Source organism: Lethenteron reissneri, chromosome 19 (genome assembly GCF_015708825.2).
Source record: "Lethenteron reissneri isolate LAM-NWPU_2019-01 chromosome 19, ASM1570882v1, whole genome shotgun sequence".
Classification (NCBI taxonomy): domain Eukaryota; kingdom Metazoa; phylum Chordata; class Hyperoartia; order Petromyzontiformes; family Petromyzontidae; genus Lethenteron; species Lethenteron reissneri.
The window spans coordinates 11,049,675-11,064,602 of NC_083797.1; the positions used below are offsets into that span (position 1 = coordinate 11,049,675).

General features: G+C 52.7%; 1 protein-coding gene across 1 annotated transcript in view; it reads right to left on the bottom strand.

The window, feature by feature from the left end:
- Window positions 1–2,431: 2,431 nt before the first annotated feature.
- The window catches only part of LOC133344250 (uncharacterized), a 38,825-nt gene continuing 26,328 nt past the window's right edge, over window positions 2,432–14,928 (bottom strand). Inside the window, exons 4-7 of the mRNA XM_061554325.1 lie at window positions 12,328–13,097; window positions 10,812–10,949; window positions 9,302–9,433; window positions 2,432–4,927 (exon numbers count right to left, since the gene is read on the bottom strand). Coding sequence (XP_061410309.1) covers window positions 4,791–4,927; window positions 9,302–9,433; window positions 10,812–10,949; window positions 12,328–13,097 — 1,177 coding nt within the window. The 3' untranslated portion in view covers window positions 2,432–4,790. The remainder of the gene's footprint in view (window positions 4,928–9,301; window positions 9,434–10,811; window positions 10,950–12,327; window positions 13,098–14,928) is intronic.

The following is a 14,928-nucleotide window of genomic DNA, read 5'->3' on the forward strand; positions in this document are numbered from 1 at the left end:
AGCGCAGCGTCTAAACCAGGGGTCGGGAACCTTTTTGACTGAGAGTGCCATAAAAGCCTAATATTTCTAAATATATTTCATTGAGAGCCATATAGTATTTTTAACGTATAATAAATTAAATATGTCTTACTTTTAATGCGACTTCTGGTGCTGCATGGTTTTGCTGATGGCCTTGTAGTCTGGTTCATACGTGGTGAGATTGAGCTTCATGCAGGCGTGACCCGTGAAATTTATCTTCAAAACTAATTTCTGTTTACTTTAAAATGACACAGTATTATTAAGCAATATTACAAGTATTTTAAAATCAGTTCCAAACTGATTTTTTTTTATTATTTTTTTCAACTCAAAATTGTCTGGGAGCCATATGCCGTCACTGGAAGAGCCATATATGGCTCGCGAGCCATAGGTTCCCGACCGCTGGTCTCAACAAATGAACCCACGTTGCCTCGCCATGCACCGCCACGCGAACAACTCCGCTCATCCTCGCGGATGTTGCTCTGCTGGCCATCGAACAAAAACGGCGGTCACCTTTCAGATGCGCTTCCGCGGCCGTCTGGAACGTTCTTCCGATGTTAGGCAGCAACTGGGAGCTTTGCACGTTTAAATCACCTACGTTGGAAACTCATTTCTTTGGGATTGTTTTTTGTGTTTCGTTTGTTGCCACCTTTCCCCCCGCACCTCCGATGAGTGCGGTTGGCTCCGTGCGGTGCGAAAGAAGTTCAACGTACCGTGCATACAATCGGCTCAGTAAGGCTTTGCTGGAGTCATTTTTTGTTTAACCGCAACCTCTCGTGTGTGTATTTTTGTACACATCAACACCATGTATTTGTTGTTGTTTTTCTTTCGACGAAGCAACCAGAGACGTCGGCTTTGAGCAAAGAGAGGAAATCGACGCATCGCTCTCGTTTATTTTCAACTCACGGTAAAAAAAAAGAAATCAACAACTAACGGCACGTTTAACAGGCGTCTACAAATATGTACACGGACACACACGCGCGCGTCATAAAATAAACATTCGACGACTAAATTGTGTTGTTGTTAAACTTTCACTATCGTTAATATTACTTACAATTCATATTAATTGGATGATGAGGTCAAGCTACGGCGGTTGTAACCTTTCAGATTCTGTACACTGATTGTGCTCTGCTTATGTAGGACTGACATACACACGCCTTGATATAACAGGTCGCGCCAATGGGAAGAGATCGGTCTATACAAATGCTCTTGACGCCAAAGTTCTCTATATCCTATGTGCAAAACGTATCCTTGCCTCTCTCTACACATATACACAGGATGTAACGAAATTATATAACACAGGGAGTGGTTTATATACAAAGCCTATAGCCGGTAACCATTTTTTGCCAGCGCTCCAATGCGATTGGGTTGGAACAATGAATGATAACTTAACCAAAATAGTGTTTAGCCCTCGTAAGATATGTGGGAAGATCAGAACGTTTTGAGAATTGCATATCGAGATGCCATACCCAAAGAAACACGCTACCCTGTCACGCCCGCTTGTCTGCCCACAACTGTCGGGGCATGTTCTATGTTAGCGAGCACCTATTAAGGCGAGCATGGCGCACGTGTGAAAAGGTGGTGTGACCAGCACCTCGCGAAGTTGTGAATATCGTAATGACATTGCAACTGGTTCCTCGCAGGCTGAGTCAACCTAGGGGAGGCCCGGACCAAGGTAAAGTAAACCAAACGCCACTTGCTTTGCTGCATCGTCGCCAGGAATTGAACTCGGGTTGCCAGGATTGTAGCGCAGTCCACAAACCACGATCGCATGGCCACCCTCGAATGTACACGGGCACACAAACGTGTGCTCATATTTTGATGCACATGCACACACACGTACTCTTTGGTTCTTTCGGTAAAGTCACGTAGTTGGAAATAAAATGAAATAAATCACGACGTTTCGATTGCAACACAAGCAATCTTCATCAGGTGTGACCACAGCAAGACAATTGATTGTCACACCTGATGAATCGAAACGTGATTTATTTTATCTTATTTCTACCCACGTGACTTTACCGAAAGAACCAAAGAGTTTAGACTCCTGCAGTGACGAAAGCTTCAAGTCAAGATACACACACGTCTTTGTTACGTGTTAATGTATTCAACACATTTCGATTTAAAGCTTTCGTGACTGCAGGGATTCATCTTCTTGGTTCTTTCGGTAAAGTCACGTAGAAGGGAAATAATAAAATAACAACGCAAGCAGCCGTCCTCAGGTAAAGAACAGGTCTGTCGGAAAGACAGCATCATTCAGACGCTGTCTTTCCGACAGACCTGTTCTTCTTCAGACCTGTTCTTCTTCAGATGTGAAGGTCTGAAGAACAGGTCTGTCGGAAAAATAGCGTCTGAATGACGCTGTCTTTTCGACAGACCTGTTCTTCACCTGAGGACGGCTGCTTGCGTTGTGGCCGAAACGTCGTGAGAATTATTTTATTATGTTTTATTTTTATTATTTTATTATTTCCCTTCTACGTGACTTTACCGAAAGAACCAAGAAGAGTTATTCAACATAATTACGATCTATCACTAGGCGTGTAACAGGTGACTTCCCGAAGCAAAGTGACTGTAAATGATGCGGGATCACGATGCAATTCAACGATGTGATATATTGTTTTCTTACTTTTACTGCCTCCTTTGTAACGTTTCTCCCTTTGTTACCCATTTTTAACGGCGCTTGGTCGGGCCCATAGGCTCAAGCGTGACATTGGCATACGATTTGAATTCATTGTAAATGTTCAGGTCTCGCGAGCACAGAGTTGACGAATTAATGCGAGCATAAGAATCCATAACGATCCACGAATCACTGCATTGTCACGCTTATTCGGCACGAATTGACTCATACCTGGGCGTGATTTCTGCGGAACCCTTACACAAAGAACATCCAATATGATTTGTTTAATGTCTATTGAGCTTTCCCTCGTGTTACTGGAATCACATCACGAGGCAACCATTCTCGTTTAGAACCCTCATAGTGTTGAGAAGGGCCTCGACACAGAGGCCTGCTAGCGCACCTTACGTATGTCCTGCAATTGGCGTCCGCGGCACGGCAAACCGACTTTGCAGCGTTTCGCAGGTGGATGACGCCAAATCAAGTGAAAGCACGGATGTGCTTTCATCTGGTCCAACACCACGTGAGACTAGGCTCTAAGAAAAGCTGTCTCTGGTGTGGACCAATCAAAGACAGTGCATACATTATCAGAGTTCTGTTTTTTGTTTGCATTCCGACCGCAGGTATTGTGGTCAATGCAAACATGACTCCTTGTAAAAAAGGTGTCAGTTTTGTTGCCAGATAAACGGGTAAAAAAGCAATTATCAGCACGGATGTAGCTCTGTCTTGCCCATTCTCCTCTTGACACTTCCCATTGCCTCGCCCCACCTCATGTCCTTCCGACAGGTGCGTTAAGGGCGATTATTGCGCTGCAGCGGTTTGGTCAACAGGTAAATTGCATATCTTGAAAAGAGGGGCGTTCTTTTGAGAGGATACGTGCGCCAAAGTAAATACGTATATATATTTTGTCATTTTGTACACAGTGTATTTGTACCAGTCTACATGCACGTAGACACGCACGCACGCACGTGAACACGCGCGCGCACACTCTCCCACACTCCCGGTAACATCTCTTGCGGACATCTCTACACCGCCATCGCACAACCGCTATCCACGAAAGATTCGAGGGGGTTTTTCGAACGCTCCGTCTCGCTATGTACATACGTGTTTTACAAACGTAGCTCTCAGAGCTGGGGTTAGACTACATTTGAGATTGTTTAAAAACCAAAAAATATATTCACACTCAAGAAAAGAGTCCCACGGCGCAGCTGAGGCCATACACTCGAGTTCGGCAAAACAAGTTCAACCTGGGCTGGCAAACCCGGAATGCGAACCCAGGTTAATTCCCCCAGGGGCGTGCACTCTCTCACCCGTTCTGGCTCACGCGGCTCCTCCCATGGTGGTTTAGAGCGCGCAACTCACAATCTTGGTTGGAGATGAACTCGGTCCGATGCGACCGACCAAGGTGAGCGAACGAAGTGCGACTATGTGAGCCGTCGCAAAGCGGTTGTCGTAAAGGTCCACCGAGTGCCTGCCATAGGAGGGTGGAATTTCCGCAACTGCCGCAGTGTTGTGAAGGGGAGATGATACGGATGTAGCGATAAACCCTTTCCACAATGAAATTGATTGTTCCGATTCAGGATCACGACGCGATTCGAGTTCACAGTGTAAATGTGAAGGTGCGTGAATCTATTTCCTCTGTCGCGGAATAGACTGGACATGTGAAAAATAGCTTCATAGCTCATCGGATTCCTCCAGGATAAATAAAGATTCTGATCCTGATGGACACAATGAACGTGTATGATGAATTGGAAAAAAATCGCTTATTACCCACGCTATTTGATGCCAGTATTGTGAGCGTAAAGATCCGTGAATCGTTATATCCGCTTCTAATTTAATCAGCAAACCACTTCGACTGTTTTTGCTTTTACTCATTGTGGAGTCAGATGCTCGTCCCGTGCTCTGACAGCTGGACTGGTGGAGGCAGCTGGAGGAGCCGATAGGTGGATGGGTCAGTGGGCGAGCGAACGCGAGCGAGACGCCCTGTTGTGTGGGGTTCACGATTCACCAACGTTGGTGGAGCACGGATTGATGGTTGGGAGTGGTGGGGGAGTCACACTGGCCGAGTGAAGAGTCGCGTCGCGAGCGCCGTGTTCGCTGCCGCTCCGTGCCACCCGGCGGCGGAGGGTCGGTGGATCACAGAGTGATGGGAGTGGTGGGGGAGTCACACTGGCTGAGTGAAGAGTCGCGTCGCGAGCGCCGCGTTCGCTGCCGCTCCGTGCCGCCCGGCGGTTGCCGACGCGGCGGCGTTGGTGTCGGCCACCGCCCCCTCCAGCTTCTCGCACGACGTCACACCGTCGGCTGAGGGCAAAGCAACAGCGGCACGACATGAGCATCGCTACCACGGCAACGTTGGGCGTGAGCATCGCTACCATGGCAACGTTGGGCGTGAGCATCGCTACCATGGCAACGTTGGGCGTGAGCATCGCTACCACGGCAACGTTGGGCGTGAGCATCGCTACCACGGAAACGTTGGGCGTGAGCATCGCTACCACGGCAACGTTGGGCATGAGCATCGTTACCATGACAACGTTGGACATGAGCATCGCTACCATGGCAACATTGGGCGTGAGCATCGCTACCACGGCAGCGTTGGGCATGAGCATCGCTACCACGGCAACGTTGGGCGTGAGCATCGTTACCACGGCAACGTTGGGCGTGAGCATCGCTACCACGGCAGCGTTGGGCATGAGCATCGCTACCACGGCAACGTTGGGCGTGAGCATCGCTACCACGGCAATGTTGGACATGAGCATCGTTACCACGGCAACGTTGGGCATGAGCATCGCTACCACGGCAACGTTGGGCATGAGCATCGTTACCACGGCAACGTTGGGCGTGAGCATCGCTACCACGGCAGCGTTGGGCATGAGCATCGCTACCACGGCAACGTTGGGCATGAGCATCGCTACCACGGCAATGTTGGACATGAGCATCGTTACCACGGCAGCGTTGGGCATGAGCATCGCTACCACGGCAACGTTGGGCATGAGCATCGCTACCACGGCAACGTTGGGCATGAGCATCGTTACCACGACAACGTTGGACATGAGCATCGCTACCACGGCAACGTTGGGCATGAGCATCGCTACCACGGCAATGTTGGACATGAGCATCGTTACCACGGCAACGTTGGGCATAAGCATCGCTACCACGGCAACGTTGGGCATGAGCATCGCTACCACGGCAACGTTGGGCATGAGCATCGCTACCACGGCAACGTTGGACATGAGCATCCCTACCACGGCAACGTTGGGCATGAGCATCGTTACCACGGCAACGTTGGGCACGTTGCACAGGGCAGCGGCGCGGTGGTGACACTCTTGTCTCGCAGCCCGAAGGGCCCTGGGTTCGATGACCGACTTGAGCACCTTTCTACGTGGAGTATGTGTGTCTCCCCCCCCCCCCCCCACCTGTTATGTAAAGTGCGATTGTGAGTTAGAGAGTGAGTGAGTGGAGTTTGTATGTTAGCCACCTGTTCTGCATGGAGTTTCCTCCATGGTAACTGGTATTGGCCAAACGTCCCCCAAAAATTGCCTGCAAACGACTCAATTGGGATTACGAATTGCCACATCGCCTCCCCTCCCTACTGTGAAATGGCAGGACAACTCAGAACAAAAACATCTTGGGTGTTAACAAGCACAATAATGATTGTTATCGTAAAATAAGTAATATTAATTAAAAATAATCTCCCAACACGACGAAATGAAACGAAAACGTAATGGCGCTTGGGCAAGCGGCAGAGCGATGAGATGAGTTCCTGTGCAGGTGCTCGATGACTCGTTACGTCGTCACAGGACCGTGAGAGGTGGCAGCTTGGGGAGGCTTTCATCCCGCAGTGGACTGAACACGGCTGGTGGCGGTGATGACGTCACTGCGAGCGCGGCGTGGGTCAGCGCACGTCGCGATGACCGTACGGGGCCACGGTCGCGAGTACGCGATTGGCGCGCGGAGTGTCACGTTTAAATCCGTCTCCGCTCCCCTCCGCTTCGTGCAAACCTCGGCAAGGTACCCCCCCCCCCCCGCCCGCTGTCTCACAAACCCCATCCCTCACCACCTCCCCTCCCACCGTGTGATAATTCCAAAACGCCAACTCGAGCAGGTTGGGCGTCGGGCGGCACGCCGCTGCTACTTTCGCAGAGTTGGTTTAGCACCAATTACGTTTCTCATTTTCACCCGCGGGCAGCCGCACAAACACAGCGTTAGCACTCACGCGCGCGCACACTCCCACACGCGCACACACCTATGCAGACACGCGTGAAGACGACAGTTTGCACCGGGGTTGGGTGTCACGACAGCCAACTTGAGCAATGCCTGTTCGGGTCGGCGCTGCGCACTGCGTGGCGGTGGACACTGACGCTACGGGTGAACTCCCACGTGCCCAGGGGTTCGAATTCGGTAGGAAACAAACAAAAAAGCCCCTCGATATTTCAAGAGCCGCCATTGCGCGTGAATACGAGACGGTGGACCTTAATAACTAACGTCACGAAGCAGTCCTTAAAGAGCCGAATGCGGCTGGGGACCCTTCCCCGATTACTTTTCTAACGCGACCGCCACGGTTTGCTCGCCCCATGAGCTTCACTCGTTGATTCCTCAACCAGCGGTGACGCTCGACTGGACGCTGACCTGTTTCGTCCCGTCCTGCACACTCAACCACCCACACACGCAAAGATCACCCCCTATAGCCTTGGACCGACTTGTTTTAGGGCAAGTGCTGTTAGGGAACACTCATGAAGGCTGGCACGGCACACGAGGGGGTGGGTGGCCAGCAACACGCCCGGCTGCCTTTGTCTTCCCTTCCTTATGGCGATGTTTAGACACCTCGCCAAGGACTCATTTGAAGCTGAGTCGACCTAGGGGAGGCCCAAGACCGGTTCAGATAATCGGGTTTGTAGCACAGTGCACTAACCACTGCACTACTGCTCAACTAGTCACACCCACTCACTCCTACATACACACAGTCACTCTCCCACTCTCCCACTCACACACTCACACACTCACTCACTCCTACATACACACAGTCACTCTCCCACTCACCCACACACTCACTCACCCACACACTCACCCACTCACTCACTCACCCACACACTCACCCACTCACTCACCCACTCACTCACCAACACACTCACACACACACTCACCCACTCACTCACCCACCCACTCACTCACTCACCAACACACTCACTCACACACACACTCACCCACTCACTCACCCACTCACTCACACACTCACTCACACACTCACTCGTGCATACATACACTCACTCACTCACCCACCCACTCACCCACTCTCCCACTCACCCACTCACTCTACTGCAGGTCAATACACTTCTCTACGGCTTCTTCCCTTGCACTGATCCACTTAAAAATTCCTTCCCATCACCTAAGTCCTTACAACCTTGCTCAAATGTATTCACCCTTGTCCATTACACCTTCGATAGTGCTGCACGTTGCTGGCCGTTTGGCGTTTCGTGCCTCTGGGTCGATGACTCAGCAACTGCGTTCGTGTAAACAAAATAAAGTCGACTCAACATTAAATGGTGATCATCAACTCGGCCTTCAATGAGCAACGAGCGGAGCAGCGGACTTCAGCACTGGGGAGACAAACAGAGTGGCGCTGGCCACCCACCACCTCGTTCACCTTGCCGGCCTTAATAGGTGCTCGCTAACTGAACACTTGCCAGTAGCGTAACTCGCATGGGGAGCGGTGGTGTAACGGTTAGCGCTGTGCTGCGTTACGAACTCAGCGACCCGGGTTCAATTCCCGCTCACGGCCAACACCGGTGACGGGTATCTGAACCGGTCCCGGGCCTCCCCTAGGTCGACTGCGATGTGTAAACATCGCCACTGTGGAGACAAAGGCGGCCAGGCGTGGTGTTGGCCACCCACCCCCTCGTTCGCCTTGCCGACCTTAATAGGTGCTCGCTAACAGCACTTGCCCCTACAGTCTGTGAAAGCTATACGGGGGATCTTTGTCTTTTGCCAGTAGCGTAACTAGCATGGGGACAGGGGGTACCTAGCCCCCCCCCCCGCCTGGTGACCAAAGTTCCGAGTTGGGCCACCCCCCCCCCAGCCCCACGATCACCACCTTGGGAGACAAATCAAACACTGGGGCCTCGGTGTTTGATTTGACCGAGCTGACGATGCCGTGACTACGCCGCTGGTGCCTGCGTGCGACGACGGCTCGGCTTTCAAAACGTCACCGGAGAGTCCCCCTCCCACCACCACCGCCACGTCCGCCGCCGCACCCCCCATCCCACCGTGGCGCATTCCTCGGTTCCTCGGGAGCCGTCCTCCCCTCGCCAGGAGTGCGCGAGCTTTCGTGCCGCTTCGCTCGGCTCTCGACGCGTTCAGGGAGACTCTGGGGGCGTCTGTCGTGCGGCGGGGTGGAGGGGGGGTACGGTGCCTCGCTTTCCCAGCCACACCGGATCGAGGCCGCGACGCGCGCGGCTCAAAAGCAACGAGGGCCGTCGCTGATTCCTTGAGCCCAACGATTTGCTTGGTTTGACGATCGTCGTCAAACCGCTGCCCGGTGAAGGCCTCCCCGCGACTGGCCGATTGACCGTACTTCACCGAGCAGGTCAATGTGTGTGTGTGGGATGAGGTGGCAGCAGCTGAATCGAACTCAGGCGGGCCGGGCTCACTGCGCTAACCGGCGTCGCCACAGCGGCTCACCCGCGCCGTGTCCGTGCGTCGTGACGTCCGCGCGGCGAGCCGTGGTCGCCCCGTGCGTGTTGATCGCCAGCATCCGGTCCACCTGGCCCGAGAGGCCGAGGCTCTGGACCGTGCCGTGCAGGAGGGCGGCGTCTGCGGCACAACAGCAGTGTCAGTAACAGCAGTGTCAGCAGCAGTGTGAGCAGCAGCAGCAGCAGTGTCAGCAGCAGTAGCAGCAGTGTGAGCAGCAGCAGCAGTGTCAGCAGCAGTAGCAGCAGTGTCAGCAGCAGTAGCAGCAGTAGCAGCAGGGGTAGTAGCAGCAGTGTCAGGAACAGAACAGCGGTGTCAGCAGCAGTAGTAGCAGTGTCAGCAGCAGTAGCAGTGTCAGCAGTAGCAGCAGTGTCAGGAACAGAACAGCAGTGTCAGCAGCAGTAGCAGCAGTGTCAGCATCAGAACAGCAGTGTCAGCAGCAGCAGTGTCAGCAGCAGTAGTAGCAGCAGCAGCAGTGTCAGCAGCAGCAGCAGCAGTGTCAGCAGTAGCAGTGCAGTAACAGCAGTAGTTGCAGCAGTATCAGCAATGTCAGCAGCAGTAGCAGCAATGTCAGCAGCAGTAGCAGCAATGCCAGCAGTAACAGCAGTGTCAACAGCAGCAGAACAGTAGGAACAGCAGAAACAATAGCAGCAATAATGCAAAAATAATCTTTTCAAGTTTTAATGCACCGCGAGACAACATCCGCTCACTCTCGTAGAGAGAGAATGACCCAGAGGCACGAGCAACCACAGACACGCGGGAAGGCAGCAGCTGCTGGATAAGCCGGCACCAATATTTTCCCAAGCTCTGCGATCCTCTATATATGTTAAATCGTTCTTGGCCAAAAGGTGTGAATATAAAAAAAAAGTGGTGACAACCGAGCTCACTATATCCCTCCATGAAATTCCCGAGCATCATCGACTACACGTGCCTGCTAACCAGCGGTAGACACCTCTGAAGTGTAACCACTGCTAGATGAAGCCCGGTCTGCCGTCGGGATTTGTTTGGCCACACGTCACCGCACCGGTCCGTGTGGGCGAGGGAAGCGAGCTCGGACGTCGCTTGCCGCCGACGTCCGGTTAGTCATGCTCAGTTCTGTTCGCTCTCCACTTAGTCGTGCCTGGCGGCTTCCGGGATGAAGCGAATAAACATCGACCGGCCTACGTCAGACGTCTGAGCTGGTTGGCGTCAAGAACCGTCGAGGCCAGTGGCGGCCGCCGCTGCTGTACAATGAGCTGCTCAGTTCGGTTCCTGGAGAAGCTCCCAGCACGTGGGGTGAAACGTCGGACATGCGCGGAATGGCTCAAAAACAACAGCCACAACCGCTAAGACGGCCTCTTCACCGCCCATGCGCTCTGTTTGCCTCGCAGATGATGTCTCACGTCTGTTTGTGTCCCCTCGTTGTCTCTGTGTTGCAGTCTCTGTGGCGTTGTCTCTGTGTCGTTGTCTCTGTGGTGTTGTCCGGTGTCCCCTCGCTGTCTCTCTGTGTGGCCCTGCTCACCAGCCATCTGCAGGGCGGGTGTCTGAGCGAGTCGGCACAGTCCGGTGAGCCGGGCCTGCAGCTCCCTCTGGACGGCGCCCACCACCTCGCCGAGCAGCCCGGCCCTCGCCACGCCTCGCCAGAACCGCAGCACGTGGTCTAGGGGCAGCGGCACGCGGGGGGACGCCTCCGTTAGGCAACGCACGCCATCGGCAGGCCTAGGCCTCGGCAAGGCAAGGTAAAAGTTAAAAGGTAAAAACAACGAGCCTATTTTTACCCTACCCTTTACCTTACCCCTTGGCATGTCGACATCTTTACCCTTCACCTTTACCCTTTTACCCGGTAAAAAGGGTAAATTACCTTTCCTTGCCGAGGCCTAGTCAGACCTTTCAAAATGTTCAGGCGCAGCGCTGAGACTGCTTGCTCATGCCACGGCTGGGCGGAAGATGTGTGTCAGTGTAGAAGAGTAGGCCAAATATCCCCCACAGTGGCTCTTCATAGCTCCCTCTGTCGCTAGCTATTAGCGTTATTATTAAGCGTCTTCGGGACTTTCTCTTCTGCCATTTCAATTCAATTCGGTGTGTATTTGTTACACAGAAAATACCATTTAGCCAGCAACCCAGCTAGTTCGGTGACAATAGGCCTGCAGCCACGAACAACAACAACAATGATAATTGGTTTTTTACCCTTTTATCTGGCAACAAAACTGACACCTTTTTTACAAGGAGTCATGTTTGCATTGACCACAATACCTGCGGTCGGAATGCAAACAAAAAACACAACTCTGATAATGTATGCACTGTCCTTGAAATTGATTGGTCCACACACGAGACAGCTTTTCTTCGAGAATAGTCTCACATGGTGTTGGACCAGATGACGCCAAAAGGCACACGTAAAAGGTGTCAGTTTTGTTGTCAGATAAAAGGGTAAAACAACAACAATTTTAAATGAACCGTGTGAGTCTTCTGTATTCATTACTACCACCTCTTCAGTGTCGCTATCCATTGACTTTAGAACTTTCAATTCAATGTTTATACGTTACATGGAAAATCCCGTTTAGCCAGTTACCCAGTTAGTTTCGGTGGCAACGGCCCGCAGCTGCTAACAACTGTTGGGGTGGAGAGGAGCACAGTCAACAGCCAGCCAGGACACTCGAGATATAGATGATTGTAACATTTTAAAACAATACAAATATTCAAAGAGGTCAAAAGCACACTGACGTCAACACCACCAACAGTCTCTATCCCTCTTTCTCCGCTCTCATAAAAGCGCCCCCCCCCCTCCTCTGGACACAAACACGAGACATGTAATGTCTCCCATGTTTGCACAAAGAGTCTCGAGACGTAGCCATATTCAGATTCCTGAATTGCATCACGCCGACACAGCACAGGGGCCGTTGCGACACCATGAGACACAGCACAGCAGCGACTTGCCGTGCTATCTTTTCACCCGGCAAACGCCTCGACCAGGCCGCAAGCAAAAGTCGACGCGGTAGCAGGTGACGATGAACGCTCGACAAACCGTGCGGTGCCGCTACCTGGCAAGTCGCTGTCCTGTTCGGATTCGGGGGAGCAGCTCTGGTCGGCCCGGTCCGCTCTGGTGGCCATCGTGAGCTTCTGTGCCCGCTCCTCCCCGGCGTGCATCCCCGCCGCTTGCCCGTTCATCATCGCGGCCGCGGCCGTCGCCGTACCCACGCCGAAGCGTCCCCTTTTGTTGCCGCCACCACCCACCAAGGCCTCCCCGCTCCGTTTGACGGCCTCCCTCGCCCTCAGCGAGCCGTCGTGCCCCGGCCGCCCGGCCGCCCGGCCCGCTCCCTCGCCCATCGCGTTCGCTCGCCTGCTCTCCTCCGACCACTCGCGCTTCACGGCGTCGCTCAGGCTGCCGTGCCCGTTGCTGTACGCCAGCCGCTGCGCCGCACCCGCCTGCTGCTGCTCCTGATGCTGCTGCTGCAGCTGCTGCAGCTGCTGCAGCTGCTGTTGCTGCTGCTGCTGCTGTTGCTGCTTGTGGCCACCGACGTTGAGGGCTGTAGCGTCCTCGCCCGCTTTGCTCGCGCGCTGCTTGATGACGCCCCTGCGCTGGTGCTGCCCGCAGCCGCTCACGACGTAGCGGCGGTCGCCCTTCAAGAAGCTGCCCGGCCAGCCGGAGGGCCGCCCTCCACCGGGCCACAGGGACGCGGCGGCGGCAGCGGTGGCGGCGCCCCCCCCGGGGCCGCCCAGGCCACGGGGCTCGTGCTTGGTGCTGCGGCAGCTGGAGGAGCAGGCGGTGTCGTGCTGGTAGAAGTCCAGCCGTCCGGCATCCATCACCTTCCTGAGGGACGAGCGGGGTGCACGAGGGGGGCCAGCGGCCGGCAGCCAGGCGTGAGCGAGCAAAAGCGCAAAACTATTATAAAGATTAAACAAAAACAATTTTTAGTTTACCAGGTAAGGCCCGCTGAGCTATATCGCTCTTTTTTGAGAAGCGACCCGGCCACCACAAATGGTAGGTCAACTACTCTGAGCGCATCGCGTTGATTTTCTAAATGTGGAGTGGAAAACCGGAGGATCCGGAGGAAAAAAATGTGCAAGACTATGGGGAGAACACGCAAACTCCAAGTATTCAGCCGACAGGGTCAGGATCGAACCCACGACCTCCTGTGTGCCAGGCAAGCAGCTATAGCAACTCACCCGGATTATCGATAAAAATAGGGGGTGATTCAAATGACGGCTCAAATTACCGTTGCGTTCATGTAACGAGCTAATGAGCAAAAAAAATACAAATAAAATACATCTAATGCTTTAATATAGTGTCGTTTATAAAAATTGCATCTCACAATCGCTGAGTACACAGACCAAGCTGGAATGCTGCCGGGTAGAGAGCCGGTGACAATAATTGCTCTGCAGCCAATTAGGGAGCGTCTATTATACTTGTGAGAGCAAACCGGAGCGCCTGCATAAAACGTACACATGCGAGGGGGCAACACTCTATCCCATACAGACAGGTGATATGAGTCCACGTCGCATTCTCCCGGTGAGTAAGGGCACGGAATCTCCTCGACTCCCACCACAGGGAGGTAGTTTCGCAACGTCTGTGTGATCCACCACCCCTCGCTGCGTCTACACCGCTCGATTACAGGCCACATGCACAGCCACCACCCCCTGGATAATCAAATATTTCTGATCGCTATCTTGTTCCGAACTATCGTCTCTCACGTCACCTCATCTATATTGTGTCTGCATCTAAGTCATCTCGCTACGTCTATATCTCTTGTCTAAATCCCTTCTTGAAGAGGAGTTGAACCCACGATGTTAAAATGCAGGCGCCGTAACCAGTGCCACCTTGCGAGGTTCTTGGTGTTTGTTTCTGGTGGCAGGGTGCGCTGTAGGTTTCAGAACCAGAATCAGAATATATATTTATATACTGGAGGGATCCGATGAGCGACACATTTATTTTTCACAGATGTCCAGCAGGTTTGCCTGGCATGGTGGCGCGTGCCTGTGATCCATCACTATGGAGGCAAGGGCTGGAGGATCACCGAGTCTTGCCAACCTCCATAATCGGCTGGGCCATGGTGTCGAGTCATGGCGTCTAGTCACGCAATCCAGTTAACTTCTACGCCCACGAAATGTAATGCGTTTTTTTTTTTTATTATATCACGTAAATTTATAAATGTGTCGCTAAACCCGCCACCACCCGACACGGCCAATTAGTAAGGTTTGTCGCGCAAACAGAAGGTGCCGCAACATTTACAATTCGAGTACCGCGACGTTTCGCCGGTAGCTCTCTTCAGGCGGCAGCCAAAGTTGTGGAGACATTGCCCCGTCCTGTTTCGGTCTCATGGGTAATATTAATCGCAATAAACCTACGTGTTAAATTGCCTGCGGTACACCTGTCAAATCCCTGCGCGTGAGAAACAATGAGTTGCCACGTTTTGCATGAAGGTGGATGAATGAGTCTAAATGTTACATTTAAGTGAATGCAAAAAAAACTAAAAAAATTGACAAATAAGAGAGACGGTGAAGGCGCGGGCGACCTTCATCCAGCAGTGGATAGACCATGGCCAACGTTGATGATGATGACGACAATGCTAACATTACATTTAGACCACGGGAGCAAACAAGTCTGTACAAAACATACACAGAAGCCAAGAATGAATGGAAAT